Source organism: Phasianus colchicus, chromosome 16, assembly GCF_987193195.1.
Source record: "Phasianus colchicus chromosome 16, bPhaCol1.hap1.1, whole genome shotgun sequence".
In the NCBI taxonomy this organism is placed as follows: Eukaryota; Metazoa; Chordata; class Aves; order Galliformes; family Phasianidae; genus Phasianus; species Phasianus colchicus.
Window position 1 is genome coordinate 9,032,844 of NC_143451.1, and position 17,952 is coordinate 9,050,795.

The 17,952-nt window shown below is 38.0% G+C and overlaps 1 protein-coding gene across 6 annotated transcripts in view; it reads right to left on the reverse strand.

Annotated features, from left to right (window-relative positions):
* Positions 1-871: 871 nt before the first annotated feature.
* The window catches only part of UNKL (unk like zinc finger), a 33,154-nt gene continuing 16,073 nt past the window's right edge, over positions 872-17,952 (reverse strand). Inside the window, exons 8-17 of one of the 6 annotated variants that reach the window (XM_090151792.1) lie at positions 17,290-17,402; positions 16,259-16,447; positions 14,682-14,744; positions 13,233-13,398; positions 9,286-9,378; positions 7,369-7,599; positions 6,533-6,735; positions 5,593-5,847; positions 3,316-3,457; positions 872-2,187 (exon numbers count right to left, since the gene is read on the reverse strand). In XM_090151792.1, the coding sequence (XP_090007918.1) occupies positions 2,177-2,187; positions 3,316-3,457; positions 5,593-5,847; positions 6,533-6,735; positions 7,369-7,599; positions 9,286-9,378; positions 13,233-13,398; positions 14,682-14,744; positions 16,259-16,447; positions 17,290-17,402 (1,466 nt within the window). In that variant the 3' untranslated portion in view covers positions 872-2,176. The other 5 variants (XM_031606958.2, XM_031606955.2, XM_090151794.1 and 2 more) reach the window with 5 other exon arrangements.

Sequence of the window (17,952 nt, forward strand, 5' to 3'; positions counted from 1 at the left end):
TTACAGAGAACATCTGCAAAATGGCCCAATGCTGAGGTTGCTGTAGGATATGCATTGTTGTTTTTGAGATACATCACTGTGAAACAAACACACAGCTGTTTAAAAAGCAACAGACTCACCGTATCAGTCCATCTCCTCCGAAACTGCAGCGCAAATAAACTCTGTGTATCAATGGGACCATTCATGATGCAGTTACCATTTAAATCATAGAATCAGAATTACTCAGGTTGGAAGGGACCTCAATGATCACCAAGTCCAACCGTAGCCTAACCATAGTACCCTAACTCTAACAACCCTCTGCTAAATCACATCTCCGAGCACCAGATCCAAACAGCTCTTAAACACATCCAGGGACGGTGACTCAACCACCTCCCTGGGGAGCCTGTTCCAATGCTTTACCACCCTTTCTGTAAAGAAGTGTTTCCTAACATCCAACCTAAACTTACCTTGGTGCAACTCGAGGCCATTTCCCCTCGTCTTGTCACCTGTGAGCAGTGAGAAGAGACCCACCCCGCTCTCACTGTAAGCACCTTTCAGGTACTGGAAGAGAGTACTAACGTCTCCCCTCAGCCGCCTCTTCCCCAGACTAAACAGCCCCAGCTCCCTCAGCCTCTCCTCATAGGGCTGATTTTCCAAGCCCTTCACTTGCCTCGTTGCCCTTCTCTGGACCTGCTCCAGTACCTCCATGTCCTTTTTGTATGAGGTGCCCAAAACTGAACACAGTACTCGAGGTGAGGCCTCACCAATGCCGAGTATGGGGCAGGATGACTTCCCTAGTCCTGCTCACCACACCATTCCTGATACAAGCCAGGATGCCATTGGCCTTCTTGGCCACCAGGGCACAAAAAATTTCTTTTTTGTTAGTGTCATGAGACTCGGAAAAGCACCAATTATTAAAAAAAAGACAGAGAGAAGGAGAGCACCAATAGCTGTAGGATTGTAAGCAAATGCACAAGAATTCCAACAAAGAACAACAAACTCTGACAAGACAGGACAAAACCATCCTTCTGTATCTCTTAGGAGACAAATATCAGCAGTGAGATGTGGGCTGAACAGGTTTCCTTTAAAGTACCAAAGCAAAATTGTCGATTAAGACGTTTCTAAACAGGCTTGTGGGTACAACAGCTGCAGAAAACTCTTCCACACTGTGGTTATATTTAGTACTCTGGTATCCAAAGTAAATTCTTGTTTGAAAATGTAACAATTTCCAACAATAATTACACATTAGTCTTTGATTTACTTACTGTTCCAAATATCGCACATGAATAACTCTGCTCTATTCCACCCACAGTGTGGTTATGGTTCAAAAATCACTGTTTGTCACAGACTGCACAAATGCACAAAGACATTAATAGCTAACGCCAAACCTCTTTTTTATCACAGTCCAAGGCTGACTACACCTTGAAAACAGAGCAGTATCTTAATGTTAGCATACAAAAGTGCAGGAGTGTTTGAAAATGCCACTAGTTTAATTTTATACTTCTCTCGAGACAAAAACTGTAGAGAAACTATGAGTCAACAAAATCACATTTTAAACCCAACTTTGATCTTTATTTAAAATGGACCGCTATGATCTTCAAGAAGTTTCTGAAATAGGAATAAGTAAAAATATATTTAATACTTTAACTTCCTTTCCCCTTTTTGAAAGGTCTCTAACATTCCTGCAAACCGACGTGCCTTAGGAAAGCAGCAGAGTACATTTAGTTATCACAGAGATGTGTCATGGTTTGGTTCTTTGCTGACTCACGTCTTCAGATAAAGACCACAAAACCCCACAAAGACACTGCCACTTAAGCTCTGTTAAACAACAATGATTTCAGTACACACTTTGCTTTTTGATTCAACATGAAAGAACTTTAAATAGATTAACTCTTCTCTGCCTGTGTATACACTTCTTGTACTGAATACATCGATACAGAGATACAAATCATGTAACACAGTAGGAGGTCATTCAGTGTAAGCTGTACTAGCGTCTCACGTGGATTTAACAACAGAAGGGATAACACAGGCAGTTAACCTGAACACAGACAGTGTTAACATCAAGAATTAACTAACTTCTCCTCCTAAATTGCACATTCCCAACAACCAGGATGAAGTACGTTACCGCCTTTTAAAAGAATCAGTATGTCCAAGTGCCACTGCCTGGTGACATATCAAAGTCATTTCGCAGCTCCTTTCATGTGTTGCCTATTAGTGAAAACGTTTACTTCAAAATACTTATAAAAGCAAGAGACATTCTCATTATCATCATATTGTATGACACAAAACTAAGCAATAGAACTTAACTGCAAAATCCTCTTTTTATGTCTTCTGCTATTTTTAGGGTATTTGGCATAGGCACTTGATAAAAGTTATTACGTGTCTGCTCCCAACAAGTACCACACAAGTTAGATAAGGTACAAAAAGTTTAAGACTACAAATATCGAAACCAAGAGAAATATGCAAATGCACAGCACTTTACTAAAAGTGATCCGCTCCACAAAATTTAAAACATGTCTTTAAATATGAAAGCAGATGTGCCTTACTGTTTTTCTTCCCACTGGTACATTTATAAATATCATAGTATGCAGTTAACTTACAAATTGTAAAAAATCTAGGTAAGTTCTCACGTCTATTTAATCTTCTTATGATTTAACAGTAAAACCATATGAAATATTTGAAATTCACAGTACACATATAAAGCATCATATTATTGTGTATTAAAAAATAAGCTTAAGACCAAGAAAGCAGCTTAAAGCAATTTACAATATATCCTCCAACAACAACAACAAAAAATAATTAAAAAGTGCTTTTATAGTAATCAGAGTTTTTCAAACAGCAAAGTAAACATAGTGTTAGACCGATTCCCCAGTACTGGCTCTGGCACAGCACGCAGAGCAGACGTGGCTCAGGGGCTGTTGGTACTGCTCAGTGCATGCTTAGTGCACCTGTATCTACCTTCTGCTCATGACAGTAAGTCACGAGAACTTCCATTCATCGTGGTAAGACTTCTGCAAAACCATTACAGTGCAAATGAACCTAAGTATCTTGTGCACTTGGAATGTGAGTGGGAGTTGGAGAAGACTGGGGTGGGATTGAGTTGGAATGGAAGAATTTGAGACTATTAGAAGCTCACTGACTGACTGATATTGATATGTAAAGGTGAGCAAGAAAAGCAACTGAGTTTCTCACATCAAAACTGAAATCAGTCTAGCACTATTAAATGGATTAATTATCAGTGATTTATATAATTTTTATACAAAATACAAAAGCATAAAATATATTTCATTCATTAACATGATACGAGTACCATGCCTGTATGTTACCACAGATTACTTTTTTTCTTGCAGCAGGGACATTCTTCTTGCTTAGCTGCACAGTGATCACAAAGTATGTAATGTTGACATGGATTCAGGACAGTGCTACGATCACCTTCTTGACATACTATACACTTCTTTGACTGAAGCTGAAAAATCACCTGTAAGATGATTACTGCACTCAGTAAAAGGATTCCAAACTGTACAGTTACGTTTTAGCAATTTTATGCTTAGCTGTCCTGACAAAAACTCTAACAACACAAAGAATACTGGTTTTGTACGATAAATAACCAAGTTGAGGGTTGTAAGATCTGAGCATGCACAACCATTACAACAGCAGCTGGAGCAGTATAGGTGCACTTAGACAAGAAAATATCTAGGCTAGCACTTCTGGACTGCAGCTTTTCTGCATCATTGGGATAGGTGAGCAAAGCAAGAAAAAAAAGTCAGCCTTTTTTACTATCGTGTACTTCCTTGTTTTGACATTTTGAAGTACTGTTACATTTTCTTAGGTTGTGAGAGGTGTTTGCATTAAGACAAAATGGAAGCTTCCCAAATAAGTTATGCTTTGAATAAAGCTACAGGGATGGACTTTGGGAAGGATGCAAACAGATGTCTCCATGTAGTAAACCACGTCAACCTTATTAAAGAAGAAGTGAAAGGCATCTAAAAATTATATTAATTTTTGAGAGAGTCATCTTCAGGTTCAGAGAAGCATCCATAACACTGTGTTGCACTAAGACAGTACCTTTCTCCTGGAAAGAAGAGATAGGTGAGAAGAGGCCACAGTGGTAAAGAAAACCTGAGAAGCTGAGCAGCTGTAAAGGCTGGTTGTTCTGAACAATTGTTCTGAACAGCCCAGTCTGGCTGAGATGACTTCTGTCCCAGGATCTAATGACTGTGTTCAGGTAGGAGATTCCAGGACTGTTTTGCTTGTATTTAAAATCCCTCAGGAGAAAAACAAGTGATCCCTAAAGCAAATGTACTTAGCACAGGGGCCTGGCAATAGCAAGTCTCATCTATCTACTTTATTGCCAGAGATTTAAATAATGTTTTAACCTTCTGTAAGGAGAGCCTGGCTTTTCTTCAAGGCAACAGTTCATGCTGATAGAGATGTCACTGGACAGGAGGAGCACTGAGACAGAGAATACACTGCTGAACTGAAACAGGTACAGGAGTATGGCAGACTGTTCCAGTAAGTGGAAGAAAATATTACCTTTTTTTTTTTTTTGTCTGGACTGCCCTATGACAGTCAAAGCAAAAAGAACTGCCATCACTGCATTATCACTGCCCTTCAAGACTGTAGAATAAAATGTAATGTGGAAGCAAACTCAGCTCAGGACAGTCTGAAGTCATTATTATCTCCCTTGATTATGTTCAGAGGAAGGGAATATGATTTTCAAAGCCTTGACAGCCCTGAGAAATGCTCTGCATCTGACAGCAAAAGAGCATCTTCTGTTTTGGCAGAACCTCAGTTTGGGTTTTAGAGAAGGTGGAATGCAGCATTGTGGTCACTAATGTGACTAAGGGACCAAAGCATCTGACACGAGGAAAGGCTGAAAGAAGAGAGGGATTCTGATCAATGTGTATAAATACCTTGTGGGAGGAAGTAAAAAAAGATACAGTCTCCTCTTGATGGTATCCAGTGAAAGAAGAGGCAACAGGCACAAATGATAAGGACAGGAAATCCCATTTTTACAGTGAGGGTGGTCAGACATTGGACAAGGCTGCCCACAGAGGTTCCAGCATCTCCATCCTTCAAAAAACTTCTGGGCCAGGCTGTAACAATCTGCTCAGGTTGACCCTGTTTGAGTGGGGCATTGGACTAGATGATCTCCAGAGGTCCCGTCGATTGCCAGTGATTCTATGCTCCAAGTTTTTACTGGCCTCTCTGACTATACAAACTCCTAGAGCAGAACCTCACCACCTACATTCTAAACAAGTGAATAATGTGTAATTGTTTACATTTATTTACCACAACTTTTAATTTATTTAGGTAGTGGCTGAAATATTGGCAATTTAAGCTTTTTCAGATTTTTTTCTGTATTTATTTTTTTAAAATCACCCTCAGAACCCTTGTGAATTGCTTGTAATTTATTCTGATAGCTGATCAAAAAATCAGAAGAATCTATCAGGCTGAAAACTCTGAACATCATCATGTAGTCTGGAAAGAAAGACTTAACACTGAGATCAGTGATGCTCTCTGAAATTAAACCTGGCATGTGCATCTCACTGAAGCTTACTGAGCTGTCAGTTTTAGTTAAGCAAAAATAGTTACACAGATGAAGAAACTCACCTCATCTATTGTTCCTAAATCTAAGTGCAGCCGGCTTTGTAAGGAACGAAGCTTTGGCAAGGATATTTTTTCTATGTCTCCATAGTTTTCCATGTAAGGTAATGCTGTAGACAGGCAGGCAGCTAATTGCACCTTCAGCTTTTTTAATTTATTTTCCACTGCTTCCTTCTTCTGAAGAGCAAGTTGTTTGTCAGCAGATGCAACATCAGCACGTTCATTTGCTTCTTGAGCCTCTTTTTGCCATGCATCACATGCCTGAGAGAAAACGATTTCCAGAATGGAAGAAAAATTATTTTTTCAATTAAAAATGGAAGAGCAAATTCAAAACCCTTCAAAGGTACAGATTTCTAATTTTAAACACAACAATGTAATTATGGTCAATGTAATGTTTTTCCCTACTTATCCTATTGTCACATGTATGGAGCTCTATGAATGGAACCACATGTTCAAATTTCAGGTCAGGAGACATTAAAACCTGCCAGAATGCAGCAGAGCTACTTTGCTACTCCTTGTCACAGAGAATATGATATGAAAGGAAGAGAAGGACTACAGGAAATGCACTGGAATGGCAATTATCAAGAGCTCAGTTTGACTGCTGAGATGGCTGAATGTCATCCAGGCACAAGACACAGCCAGAGTTGTTAGCAAGCTTTTTTTTGTGTGTGTGTGTGTGTGTGTGTGTTTATCAATGGAAAGTAGTACAGGAATGTGTGTCTTTAGTTACTTTACACTGAGATACAGGGCTGTTCAGCACTAAAGGGTTTGCTTCCTTTACGCTGTCAGCTCATTTGGAAAAAACATCATTCATGGTCAATTCACTTGATAGACTGTAAAAAAAACTCTGGGTTCAAGGATAATAAAATTAATAAAAAGGAAAAACAGTTGGAGGTGCATGTTTATTAAATACAGAAAAAAAATGTAATACCATAAATAAATGTACCTGTTTTACTTGTTGCCAAGATTCTTCCCATTGTTTTAGTTTTCTCTTGGCATCATCAAGTTCCTGTCTAACTCGAGTCAGTTCGTTCCCACTGCTGTTTGAACTTACTGAGGGGGCAGTGCCACTGCTTAGAACTGGGGATGGGCTGGGAGAGAAATTCCCAGTTACAAAGTCCCACATGCTCCCTGTAACACCATTTAAACCTGTAAAACAAAAAATAATGTCTGTACACCCTGCTGCAGAATGTTTAACATGCAGAACTACATAAATACAACGCAAATGCAAAACTTATACTTTTACCTGCAGGACTCATTATTTTACTATCTTCAGAAATGTAAAAGTCTGGAAAATATTTCTAGTTCTGGAGCAATTCGTGAAACTTACCACAAGCTTTTCTCTTGCTGCTTTTAATAAAAGAGAGCACAGTCCGCAAAAGGAGAAGAAATGGTGGGAATATATTCATATACAAAAACCTTTGCTCCCAGAAGTTCATACATCATTTTAGTTCTTCCTCTCTATTTTCTATTTTCCATTAACAGAAGTTGTAGCTAGAATGCGTTCTTGCTGTCTACTCTATCTTTCAAATGCCTCTCCAAGTAAGTATCTCCTCTTCCAAGAAAACTTTTTGTCTTCACTAGGAAGGAAAAATTAACTCCTTGAACTCTCTCCCACATACCTCATTTAACACCACTGTCAGCAGCGTTAACAATTATAATAGCTGGGCTTTGTCTTCCAGATCAAGTCATGGGAAATCTGCAAAGCCTTGAGCTGAACCCTCCTGACCTGCCACTGATTCCCATCTTAAAACACAGCACTGCAGCCTTCAGCCTACTTACCTAAAGAGTTGTGAGAAGAGGCAGAGGTGCCCAATATATTCTGTTCTGACTTCAAAGGCTGAGGCTGCTGTTGATGAGGGACCATAGTAGATGAAACAAAAGACTGAGAAAGTGATTGTGAAAGAGAATTGAGTGGAGAGGTTGAAAGGGATGATGATGAATGTAAAGAGGAGGAACGAACAAGAGAACCTGGAATATTGACAGGTGCTGAACTTTCCAGTAATCTTTGACCTAAGCATGCACAAAAAAATAAAAAATAAAAATTAGTTCCAAAGCAGGACACAGCTCTGCAAGTATTCTTAAAATTAAATTGTATATTCAAATACCTGCCATTAATAAACAAAGTATTATTTATCTGCTATTGTAAAAAATATTTTAAAATTGAACATTTAGAAGCAGTGCCATCATCTGCAGCTACAGAGAGAGAAAATGTTTTTCAGATCAGGTTATCTGATTTACAAATATTTACAGCCAATAAAGCAAATGGAAAAATTGACTGGAGTCAGAACTAGAGTTGAGAAAGTAAGACTACATACCTTGAAAATGTTTTACTGCATAATAGTCAGAAATACCTCAATTTCTTTCTTCTACATACTTTTGTTCAGTAGATTTTAAATGTCAAATGTACTTAACTCTACCAAAACTAAGTTTGAAACAAAGTAATAAATAATATAATCAAACAAATGTATTGCTCATAATTTTGCAAAATAATGGCAATAATAAAAGTAAGGTATCTTTAGAATGAATGTTAAATGATGCAATTACTTGAATAACTGTGAACAGATGCATTGGATTTTCCTGATGAGGAAACAGTTCAACATTTACTGTAAAGATTTTAATCAATAATTTTGAAATGCAATAAAAATGACATCACCTTTTCCTTGAAGAAGATAAAACAGTCAAGTGAGTTATACTTGATATCATAAGTCATTATTATGGTTTTCTGTTTTTGCTTAAAACTGATGAATTTATGTCATCAGAGAAAACATCTTTTTAGAAATATTAAAAAAGAAGAAAGGAATGCTCATTATATGCTGCACTGCAACAATGTCTTCAAAAATATATCATGGAATACTCAGAAAGTGTTGGCAAAGTCAGTCTCCTGAGCAACTACCTAAGGAAGATACAGGACAAACCAGAGATGTATGTGACATAACAAACAATAAACCTATGCCTCTATTTGCAGGAGAAGCCAGGGAGCAGTAAGAACTCTCAAATTTTAAGAGCTCAAGTAAAGATCCCAAGCAAACACTGTATGGAGTTGTAACAGAGCCATCTCTTTTCTAGTACTTGAGTTATTCCTCACATCCACTGGATTTTGCCCAACACAATCAGCACTGAGTAGCAAGGCTGTGGGTGAGGACAGGCCAGCACTGCCCCATGCTGGGCACAGCCATTCCCAGCCACCGCAGTGCAGAGCTGCTGCAGCACACAGCCAAACCCATCAGCAGCACTGGTGGTGCTTCTGGGAAAGGCATGTAGGAGGGCAAAAAGCTGCAAAGCAGCAAGGAGTGAGAAAAAAGGTATAAGAAACAGCCCTGAAAACACCGACGTCAGAGAAGAAAGAGCAGGAGGTACCAGAGCAGAGATTGCCTGTGGTCAGGATTTTCTATAAATGCATCAAGACATTCTATAAATGTATGTAAGTCAGTCCTTCCATCAGCTATTCTGCCCATGGCCCCAAGGGCATGCCAAAAGCATTTTTTAATAGACCAACCCCTTCCAAAAGAGAGACAGGATGATAGCAGTCTAACCTGCTTACATCTCAAAATTAAACAGGAAGAACATAACCAAGAACTTTTCTGCACAGTCACTGTTGTGTGTAACAACAATTGTGAAGAGTAAACAATTAGAAAGGTAAGAAATAAAATAGCTTTAAGTGATATGTAGATTGATTTTACGATTTGAACCGCTTACTTGCTAATCCAAGGTCACTGCCTTCTTGATCTTCCAACTCTCTATTTATGGATGCAACATTCACACCGTTGAAATGTATATCTAAAGCTGAACCTGTCAAACAGAACACTGTGTTAGTGAATTATCCATATAACTATCATGATGCTGAAATGAGGAAACTTTGATTATTTTTATTAGCATTTCCATCATAAAAATCTTTAATGTCTAGATCATATCTAATACCATGCAGCACCACCCACTGGTCAAAGAGAGTTCCAATTAACACTAATCATTGCCTAACTGGGAAGATCTAATAAGGCATCTGGGATGATTTTGATGAATAGCTATACTGTCAATGTTGACATGGGAAAGTGTTATGGGGGAGGAAACCACCTGCTGTGCTGGACAGGATGCCCAAGAAAGGATGTTCTTCTGCCCCAACTTGCACTTCTCACCTGGCATCTTGGACAGCTTTCTCTGTCCTTTTTTTTTTTCTCCCTCTTCTTACATTTCCGTTTTTCTCTGTAAATGATATTCACCATTGTGCTCCATCAGCAGTGGACCCCACTAATCACCCTTTGTGCATGTGAACCTTTCTCAGTATGTTTGTGCAACAACACCATATGAATGTTTCTTTCTTTTTTTGTGTTGTTTTTTTCTCCCCCCACTAGAATAAAAGCAGGGCTATTCACGCTATTTCCCCTGTCTGACAGGAGTAGCTTGCAATAACGTAGCTTCTGTTCCATCATTCTTCAGTGTTCAATGCATCACATAAGCCTCAGTGTTAAGTGCTAGCTCTATCTGATTGGCATGTTCATTCTCAGCTCCCCTATCCCCTTCTTTTCTTCAGCTCTTGAGGACAATTACTCAGCCAGCAGACAGAAAAAACTTAGAGCTCCCCATGAAATCATGATGAAGGGACAAAGAAAAGACTTCAGACCTCACTGTCTGACAAAGCATCCTCAGTTCTTGCTAATATAACTCCTGCATTTCCCATAATCCTTTATCCAAAGCCATTCATCCTCTTTTCCTATTACCACCTACCATCTTCTCTTCCTGCAGCTCCTTCGTTCTTTTTGTTTTTAAACAATTCCTCAGTGCACCAATTTCTACACAAACATTATAGATTTGTTCTACGAGTGCTTTAAATTTTTTGCTCTATTCAAATTACATACAGCACTTCATTTTCACTGCCATCCAGTATATCCACAAAGTAGAACTCTGGAGAAACAACTTACATATATGAAATTTCTTTGGAGAAAGAACCCACAAAATCTACACAGTTACAGTAAAGTACATTAACCTATACTTTCATGAGACATGGACATTATGACTCACCAAATAACAAAAATAGCATCCTGAAAAGTATTTTAGAAAAACAGCTGAAGACAGCAAAGGCATATTTTACCTCAGAAGAATCAAGAATCTCTTAAGCTCAATAAGAGAATGACAAAAGGACATGGAAACAGAATATAACAGCTTAAATGACTTTGCAACACTTGTTCTGCATATAATTTTAGTATATAATTTTAAAATTATACTGAATTAGCACCACATCAAGTCCATGGAAATTAGACCTTGGATTTTACTGTTACATTAGCTACTTGTTCTGGTCAACTAGCACATACTTTTACTCCAAAAGCACTCTTTATTTTGACAAAAAAATTTATTTCCACAGTATTAACTCTAAGCAGTGACATTATATTACTTGCAAAGAACAAAAACTAAAAATCTGCTCACTAATTCTTACAACTAAAAATAATTTTCCATGTATGTTTCAACACACAGATCATCCAACAAAACTTTTCAGGAAAGCAGGGTACCTACTTGTGAGACTGTAGAAAAATATCTGCCATTTAATATTCTGCACAGATTACTTTCAAAAAAAGATGAGAAGAGGAAATGCCTACCTTACCATTGCTAAGTGCTGACTCACTGCCTGCAGTCTCCTGCTCTCTGGCACACACTGATTTAAACACAGAAACCTTCAAGCACACCAGCTAATCACAGCACAGCCCTGCTCATGTGACTGACACCACAGGCTGCAAAATACAATGTCCTTCAAATCACATTTCCTGCTACAGACTCCTGAATAAATCATATTTACTGTAGAAGTGCCACATATTTCAGCAAGTTTGTGCATAACGCCAATTAACAGGGACCAGCTGATACACTAGATGTCAGGAATGACACTTGGAGGGATGGAGAAAGGCTGCCTGAAAGGGCTGCCAGAAACCACATGAAGTTCAACAAAGCCTGATCAAGTAATGCAGCACCTGGGATAGAACAGTCCCTTGCAACAGTACAGGCTGGGGACCAAATGACCAGAAAGCAGTTTTGCAGAAAAAGAGCTAGGAATCCTAACAGACAATACATTCAGCATGTTCTGGGGGAAGTAAAAGCAGCTGGCCTGCATTAGGAACAGTGCAGCCAGCAGGCTGAAGGAAATGATTGCTCTCCAGCACCTGTGAGACCACAGCAAGAGCACCATGGCCAGTTTTAGGTTTCTTCATGCAAGAAAGACATTTACATGCTGGAGTGTGTTCAGCATCTTGCTATCTGGATGGTTAGGGGACTGAAGCACATAATATACAAAGACTCAAACTCTGTATTCTCAAAGTGATTCAGCTAATCTGTCAAAGTATTAGGGAACTCAAGCAGGCGAATCACCAACAGCATGAAATGTTTGATACGTGTGTTCAAAATCTAATTTATTGACAGAAGGAGATGAACATACAGTATGCTCTGCTCAGCCTATGGTGATACTGTGTAAAAAGTACACAGCAGTTCAGAAGACAGCACTACATAAGCAGTGTACATTATGTGTGTATTTCCTTTCAGAGAACATCATAAACCATGGGATTTCAAATTATTACAGTGTTCTGTGTTGCCACATGACTAAACCATGTCAGGCTGATGCTTAACAAAGTGCTGGGCAAATCCAACAGTGCCTGGAGTACTGCATCCAGTTCTGGGCTGCCCAGCACAAGAGAAATGCTGGAGAGAAACCAGCATTGGGCCACTAAGACAACTAAGGAACTGGAGAATCCAGCTCTGGATAAGCCTCCTTAGAATAAAGATGTCTGTATCTCTCTGTGCATATTGCTGAGGATACCCTTGTACCAAGTATCAAGTTATTCTTGGAGTGAGGATGTAATTATTTAATCATAAACACAACAGCATAATGTGACATGATTGCCTACTTGTGACTGCATGAATTTACTGTCAAAGTTCTCCCCTTTGTTATTAACAACTTGGATAGAAAACCGGTGTCTAATTATTATTTAAATATTTATCTCCTTTTAACATTTTCCAGATAAAAAGCCTTGCTGGTTGGAACCGAGGGAAAGGCTCTGGGTTAGCAATGAGGATTTCTGAATTGAGTATTTCCTGAATCTGTCTTGTGTATCCAAAAAATAAAGATTCCTCCTTTTTGCGTCCTTTCAGGTCTGGTGCACATAAGGGGAACAAAAATATATGATTCCATCCCTGAACAGACTGGTAAGGAGATTGGAAGTAGACAGCCAAGAAAAATCTCCCACCTTCCTGCAAAGACAGTAAAATCTGTAACTGCACCTGCTACAGTAACCTCAAAGATAAAAAAGTCAAAACTCAGTAGCCCAGCAACACAAGTTGAGGAGATATCACTTCTATTTCTAGGAACGTGGTGAGATGCATTATGAAGGCTTTATGCATCCTTAAAATTGCTGGCCACTATCAATGAGATATTCCATTTAAAATAAGTCCCACTTACTCATTCCTATGCTTACACTGGAGAACTTACGAAAAACGATTTTTTGGGAAAATATTCAATGTAAAACTCAGATATTGTTTTAAATTAAATATAATAAAGTTGAGTACATACAAATGCCTTTACCAATAAGCTGTTATAAACAGACATTAAAATAAGGAGAACTTGAATAATCCAATAAACTACATACAATCAGAGAGTAGATGTTAAGACTTACCTATAACCGATTCAACTGTGTTACCAGCAGAATAGAATGGGAGAGTTTGGGTACTGATAATAGAGACAGTTGTAGGAGATGAACTATCTGATCCAACACTGGAGGCCAGACTGGAAGTAATACTTGAAGCAAGTGGGTTAACCACTGAAAAAACACTGAGATGGTTCTGTTAAAAACAAACATGTATATATATTAGAGTATGTGTGTGTATACTTACACAGACATGTGTAAGCACATGAAGTAAACACAGTGTAATTTTAGAAATAATTATTTTAGTTCAAACAGAAAGAAATCCAGAAGGAATCTCTAAATGAACAGATTAAGATAATTTTCCTTATCATTTCCATGTGGCTGGATATTGCCACTGGATGAGGAAATTTTGCTTTCAGAGAAAAGGTATTTAAATACTTTCAAATGAGCTTTACAGTCAGTCAGTCAGCTGAAGTCTGATGACCCTTTTCAAAAGGAAAATATCTACTGAGCAATTATACCATTTCATTATACGTTTGTACACAAATTATATTTTAGATTTCTTTGTTCTGCAAAATTTCCCATTTAATCCAAATGCAACTGGTGCATAAACTCATCTTCATTTTAGACAGAGGAGAAACTAAACTGGATAGCACACACCTTTACTACTTCTTTCTAGCTGAACTCTTCTTTCACACAACTCATAAAACATCTTGAGTCAGATGGGATCCATAAAGATCACCAACTCCAACTGCTGGCACTGCAGAGCATCACTCATAATTCAAATTGTATTTCTCAGAGCACTGTCAAATGCTTCTTGAAATCCAGCAGGCTTAGCACTGTGACTGCTGCCCTGGGCAGAATGTTCCAGTGTTTGAGCACCCTCACAGTGAAGAACTTTTCTCTAATACCCAACCTGACCCTGCCCTGTCACTACTCCATGCTCTCCCCTTGGGTCCCACCACTGGTCACCAGAGAGATCAGTGCCTCTCTCTGCTCCCCTTGCAAGGAAGTTGCAGGCCACCATGAAACCTTCTCTCAGTCTCCTCTTCCCTATGCACAACAAACTAAGAGACTTCAGCTGTTCTGCACACGTCCTGCCTTTCAGACCCTTTAGTGCAAAATCACAGAATGGCTGAGGTTGGAAGGGACCTCTGAAGGTCACCTGGTCCAACCCTCTTGGTCAAGCAGAGCCACTTAAAGTAGGCAGCCCAGGGCTGTGTCCAGAGAACTTCTAAATACCTCAAAAGAAGGTGGCTCCACAGACTCTCTGGTCCAGTGCTCAGTCACTTTCACAGTAAAGAAGAGTTTCCTGATCAGATGGAACCCCCTGTGTTTCAATGTGTGCTCATTACCTGTTGTCCTGCCACTGATCGTAGATTTTCTTTAGACTGCTTTGCAAAGTGCTACAGAATTTTGACACTGCTTTAATGAATCATGCAAAAGGGCAAAATATTAGTGTTAGGCTTTTGGCAATACCTGCTTGTTGTCCTGTTCATTTTTTTTCTGCTGATTCTCAGCTGAGAAGTTTCGCTGCTTTGCCTGAAACAAGAAAAAATTATGAAATATCTGAACTTAATGAGTCACTGATAAAAATATATAACTAGCTCATGAAGGGTCAGAGGCATCTCTGTAATGACGTCTTAAAAAGAGGGTGACTTAATTTCCCTTACTGCAGTTTCATAAGGAGAGTTAAATTTTAATAATCATAGAGTATATCAACATGGAAATTGAGCACATGGAAGTTATTTCTAGCTTCAAAATTGAATAGCCATTTTAGCACTATGATATGACTGAAATAACATGTTCCAAGACCTTGCCAGCTGGTGACTATTTCTCCAAGAGGCTGCTGGGATAGAAGCCTGGGTTAGCCTGAAGTTTCAGCTGAACTGCCTATATTTTCTCTTTAAGCAATCATGCTACAAATAACAAACAAAAACATTTCAAATATAAAGGAAGATTTTAACACCATTTTATAATAAGGTAACTTCTGAAAGAAGTGAGACATACCTAAATAAAAGGGAACTGTAAGCCCTTTTTCTTTGCCACTGTGTTCTTGCAGAACAAGATCAAAAGTATTTCTGTTCTTTTCAAACCAGAAACTTTAAGTGATTTCCTGAATCACAGTAAACTCTGCATGGTCCTCTCTGTCTCTTTAGGAAGAGTTATTTCTGTCGCCTTTGAAAAGTTCTTTGTTCTTTTTTTCCTTTGAGAGATTTCTAATCTCTCTGGTAGTGAATGTTCCCTATCACTCAGACACAACTCTCCTCCTCTTTCTATGCCTCCCATTATTCTACGTTTTCTTCTTCGTTGCAAAGTCCATCACTGCCTCCTCTCTAGGCATGGCCAATGTGGCCAGTAAAAAGTAAGTATGACTTTTTTGTGGCTGAGATGCATGTTTTGTACCAGCACATTACTCACTGACTTTCACCAAAACAGCACCAATGTTATATCTTTTCTCAGCTAATGCTGACTTACCTCCAGAAAGCAGCCATTTATTTGGTATTGTTACTTCAATAACATTTGATCATGAATCATTTGATACTACATTAGGAGATGGAAATCTTACTTGTCAAAATAACCAGATCTCTAATTTACAGTCTGGCTGAACATTTACACTTAAGAAAGTGACCATGCCTGGAGAACTTCACTGTAATGATTCTGCCATCACCTACAACACTTTAGCATTTAAAAAAACAGAACTACTTTTCAACAACAACAAAAAAACCCTACCAAATCTAGCTATGTTTGGGTTTCTTCAACAGTTATCTTGATCTATTCTAGGCAACATGGGCTTAAAAATGACCATCAGATTTCCAGAAAAATTATGATTTACTGCATGCCAGCTGAGCTGCAGCAACAGCTTCAATGACTGTTCTTAGTCCTTGACACCTGCACTTTGATACAGTTTTTAGCTCACTACAAGAAAGGATTCCTGACCTTGTGTTTAATATTATTAAAAAATCACTGTAGATATAGGAGATAAAGAACATTTTCTGCTTTATCTATTTATTTAAGATTGTATTTATGCTTCTAGATGCATATTATTCACATACCTGATCTTCTCGTTCAAAACCTGGTGCTTTAGGATAGCTGGATGTTGGTGAAGAAACACCTGAAGTGCTAGACTCAGAACACAAAACACCATTTGCTAATGATCTCTGTCTACAAAGAGGCCCAAGGGGTGACAAAGAACTACTGCTACCAGAACTTGATGTTACAGGTGGACTTGAAGAACAGGAAATCTGTAGGGGACAGAAAAGAGTGTCTAATATATTCTGTAACACTTCTTATGTTTACAACAACATTCTCCCTTCATAAGACAATACATTGAGATTATAAATTAATTTCACTCTTTTCTTAATACAGTGCTAACTTCAGCATATTTGTGTGTATTTTTGGTGTAAGCTGAAAAAAAATACCAGATGACAAAAGAATGTGTATATATATATGTGTGTGTGTGTATATATATGTATATAGTATATGTTTTCAAATTGATTCTAAAATAAAGATAAAAGAAAGTTCTGCAATACACCTTTCTAACTCCTGTCCCCCAGTCTTAACTGACAAAATTTCCTATTACAGAATACATTTACTACCCTTGTAATCAAAAACCTTTCTACTACAAACACACTCCACATACTGCATCACTGTAAGAAGCTTTAAGTAAAGCATGATTGGGTAAGACATCATTTCACTTATATTAATAAATTAGGACAGGAAAGAGGGGATCTTTCAAGAATGAAATTTTTCCTATAGAAAAAAAAGACAGGTGAGTTAAGCCGTCCTTTCGTTGTATATTTGATTAACAATGACACTTCTCACTGGAGCAATCAGAATAATTGGATCTTAAGACAAAAACAAGGGTAGAAAATACAGGTAATACATAATTAAGTCTGGTTTCCAGAGCAGACATTCCATTTAGGTTTTCAAATCCAGTTAAATATTACCACCTGGCATTTACTGTAGCCTTGATTTTTTTTCTCTTTTGTTGAAGTACAAAGAAATAAAAAAGAGATGCTTAAGAAATAATTATATATTGGCAGAGTGATGATCAGTGCTAGCTACTACAGTGATTTACACTTACGTTTCCAGACTGCCCACTGTTACTTGTAACACTGTTTGTGGCATTAACACTGCTGCTCCATTCATTTGTGATTCCTACGCTGTCTGTTGAGAACAGGTGAGCACCTGGTTTGACTGAAAAGTAACAACAACATCATAATTACTGGGTTGGTTTTGCTTTTTGGTTTTTTTTTTTTGTTTTTTTCCCCCCCTCTCCCCAGCCTAGAACCACTTTATTTAATAATAAAGAATGTAAAGAGAAACCTTTACTTACACTGCTTAACTTAAAAAGGAATATTAGCCTTTGAGAAAGTTTATTCTTAACTTAGATGTAAATTACAATCAATTACTTGTTAATTTTAACACCAGAAAATTCATCTCAAAATAACTGAACAATTACTTCCCAATTTCCCCAAAGGCTACTTTGTTAAACTATTAAACATCTCAGACATTCGATTATTTTAATTTAACATCTTTAGGAGATTTAGTCCTCAATTTTTACATACAAATAACGAGTTAACAAAAAATTTTTACTTTAGTAAACAATTGCATTTAATGATATTCCTCCCCTCATAATTCATGCACACAATCCTTCAAAGTAAGGGAGTCAGGACTGAGAAAAAAAAATCTCTCAAACCCTACAAATCCTACAAGATTTTTTTTTCCACCTCGTGCAACTAATGCA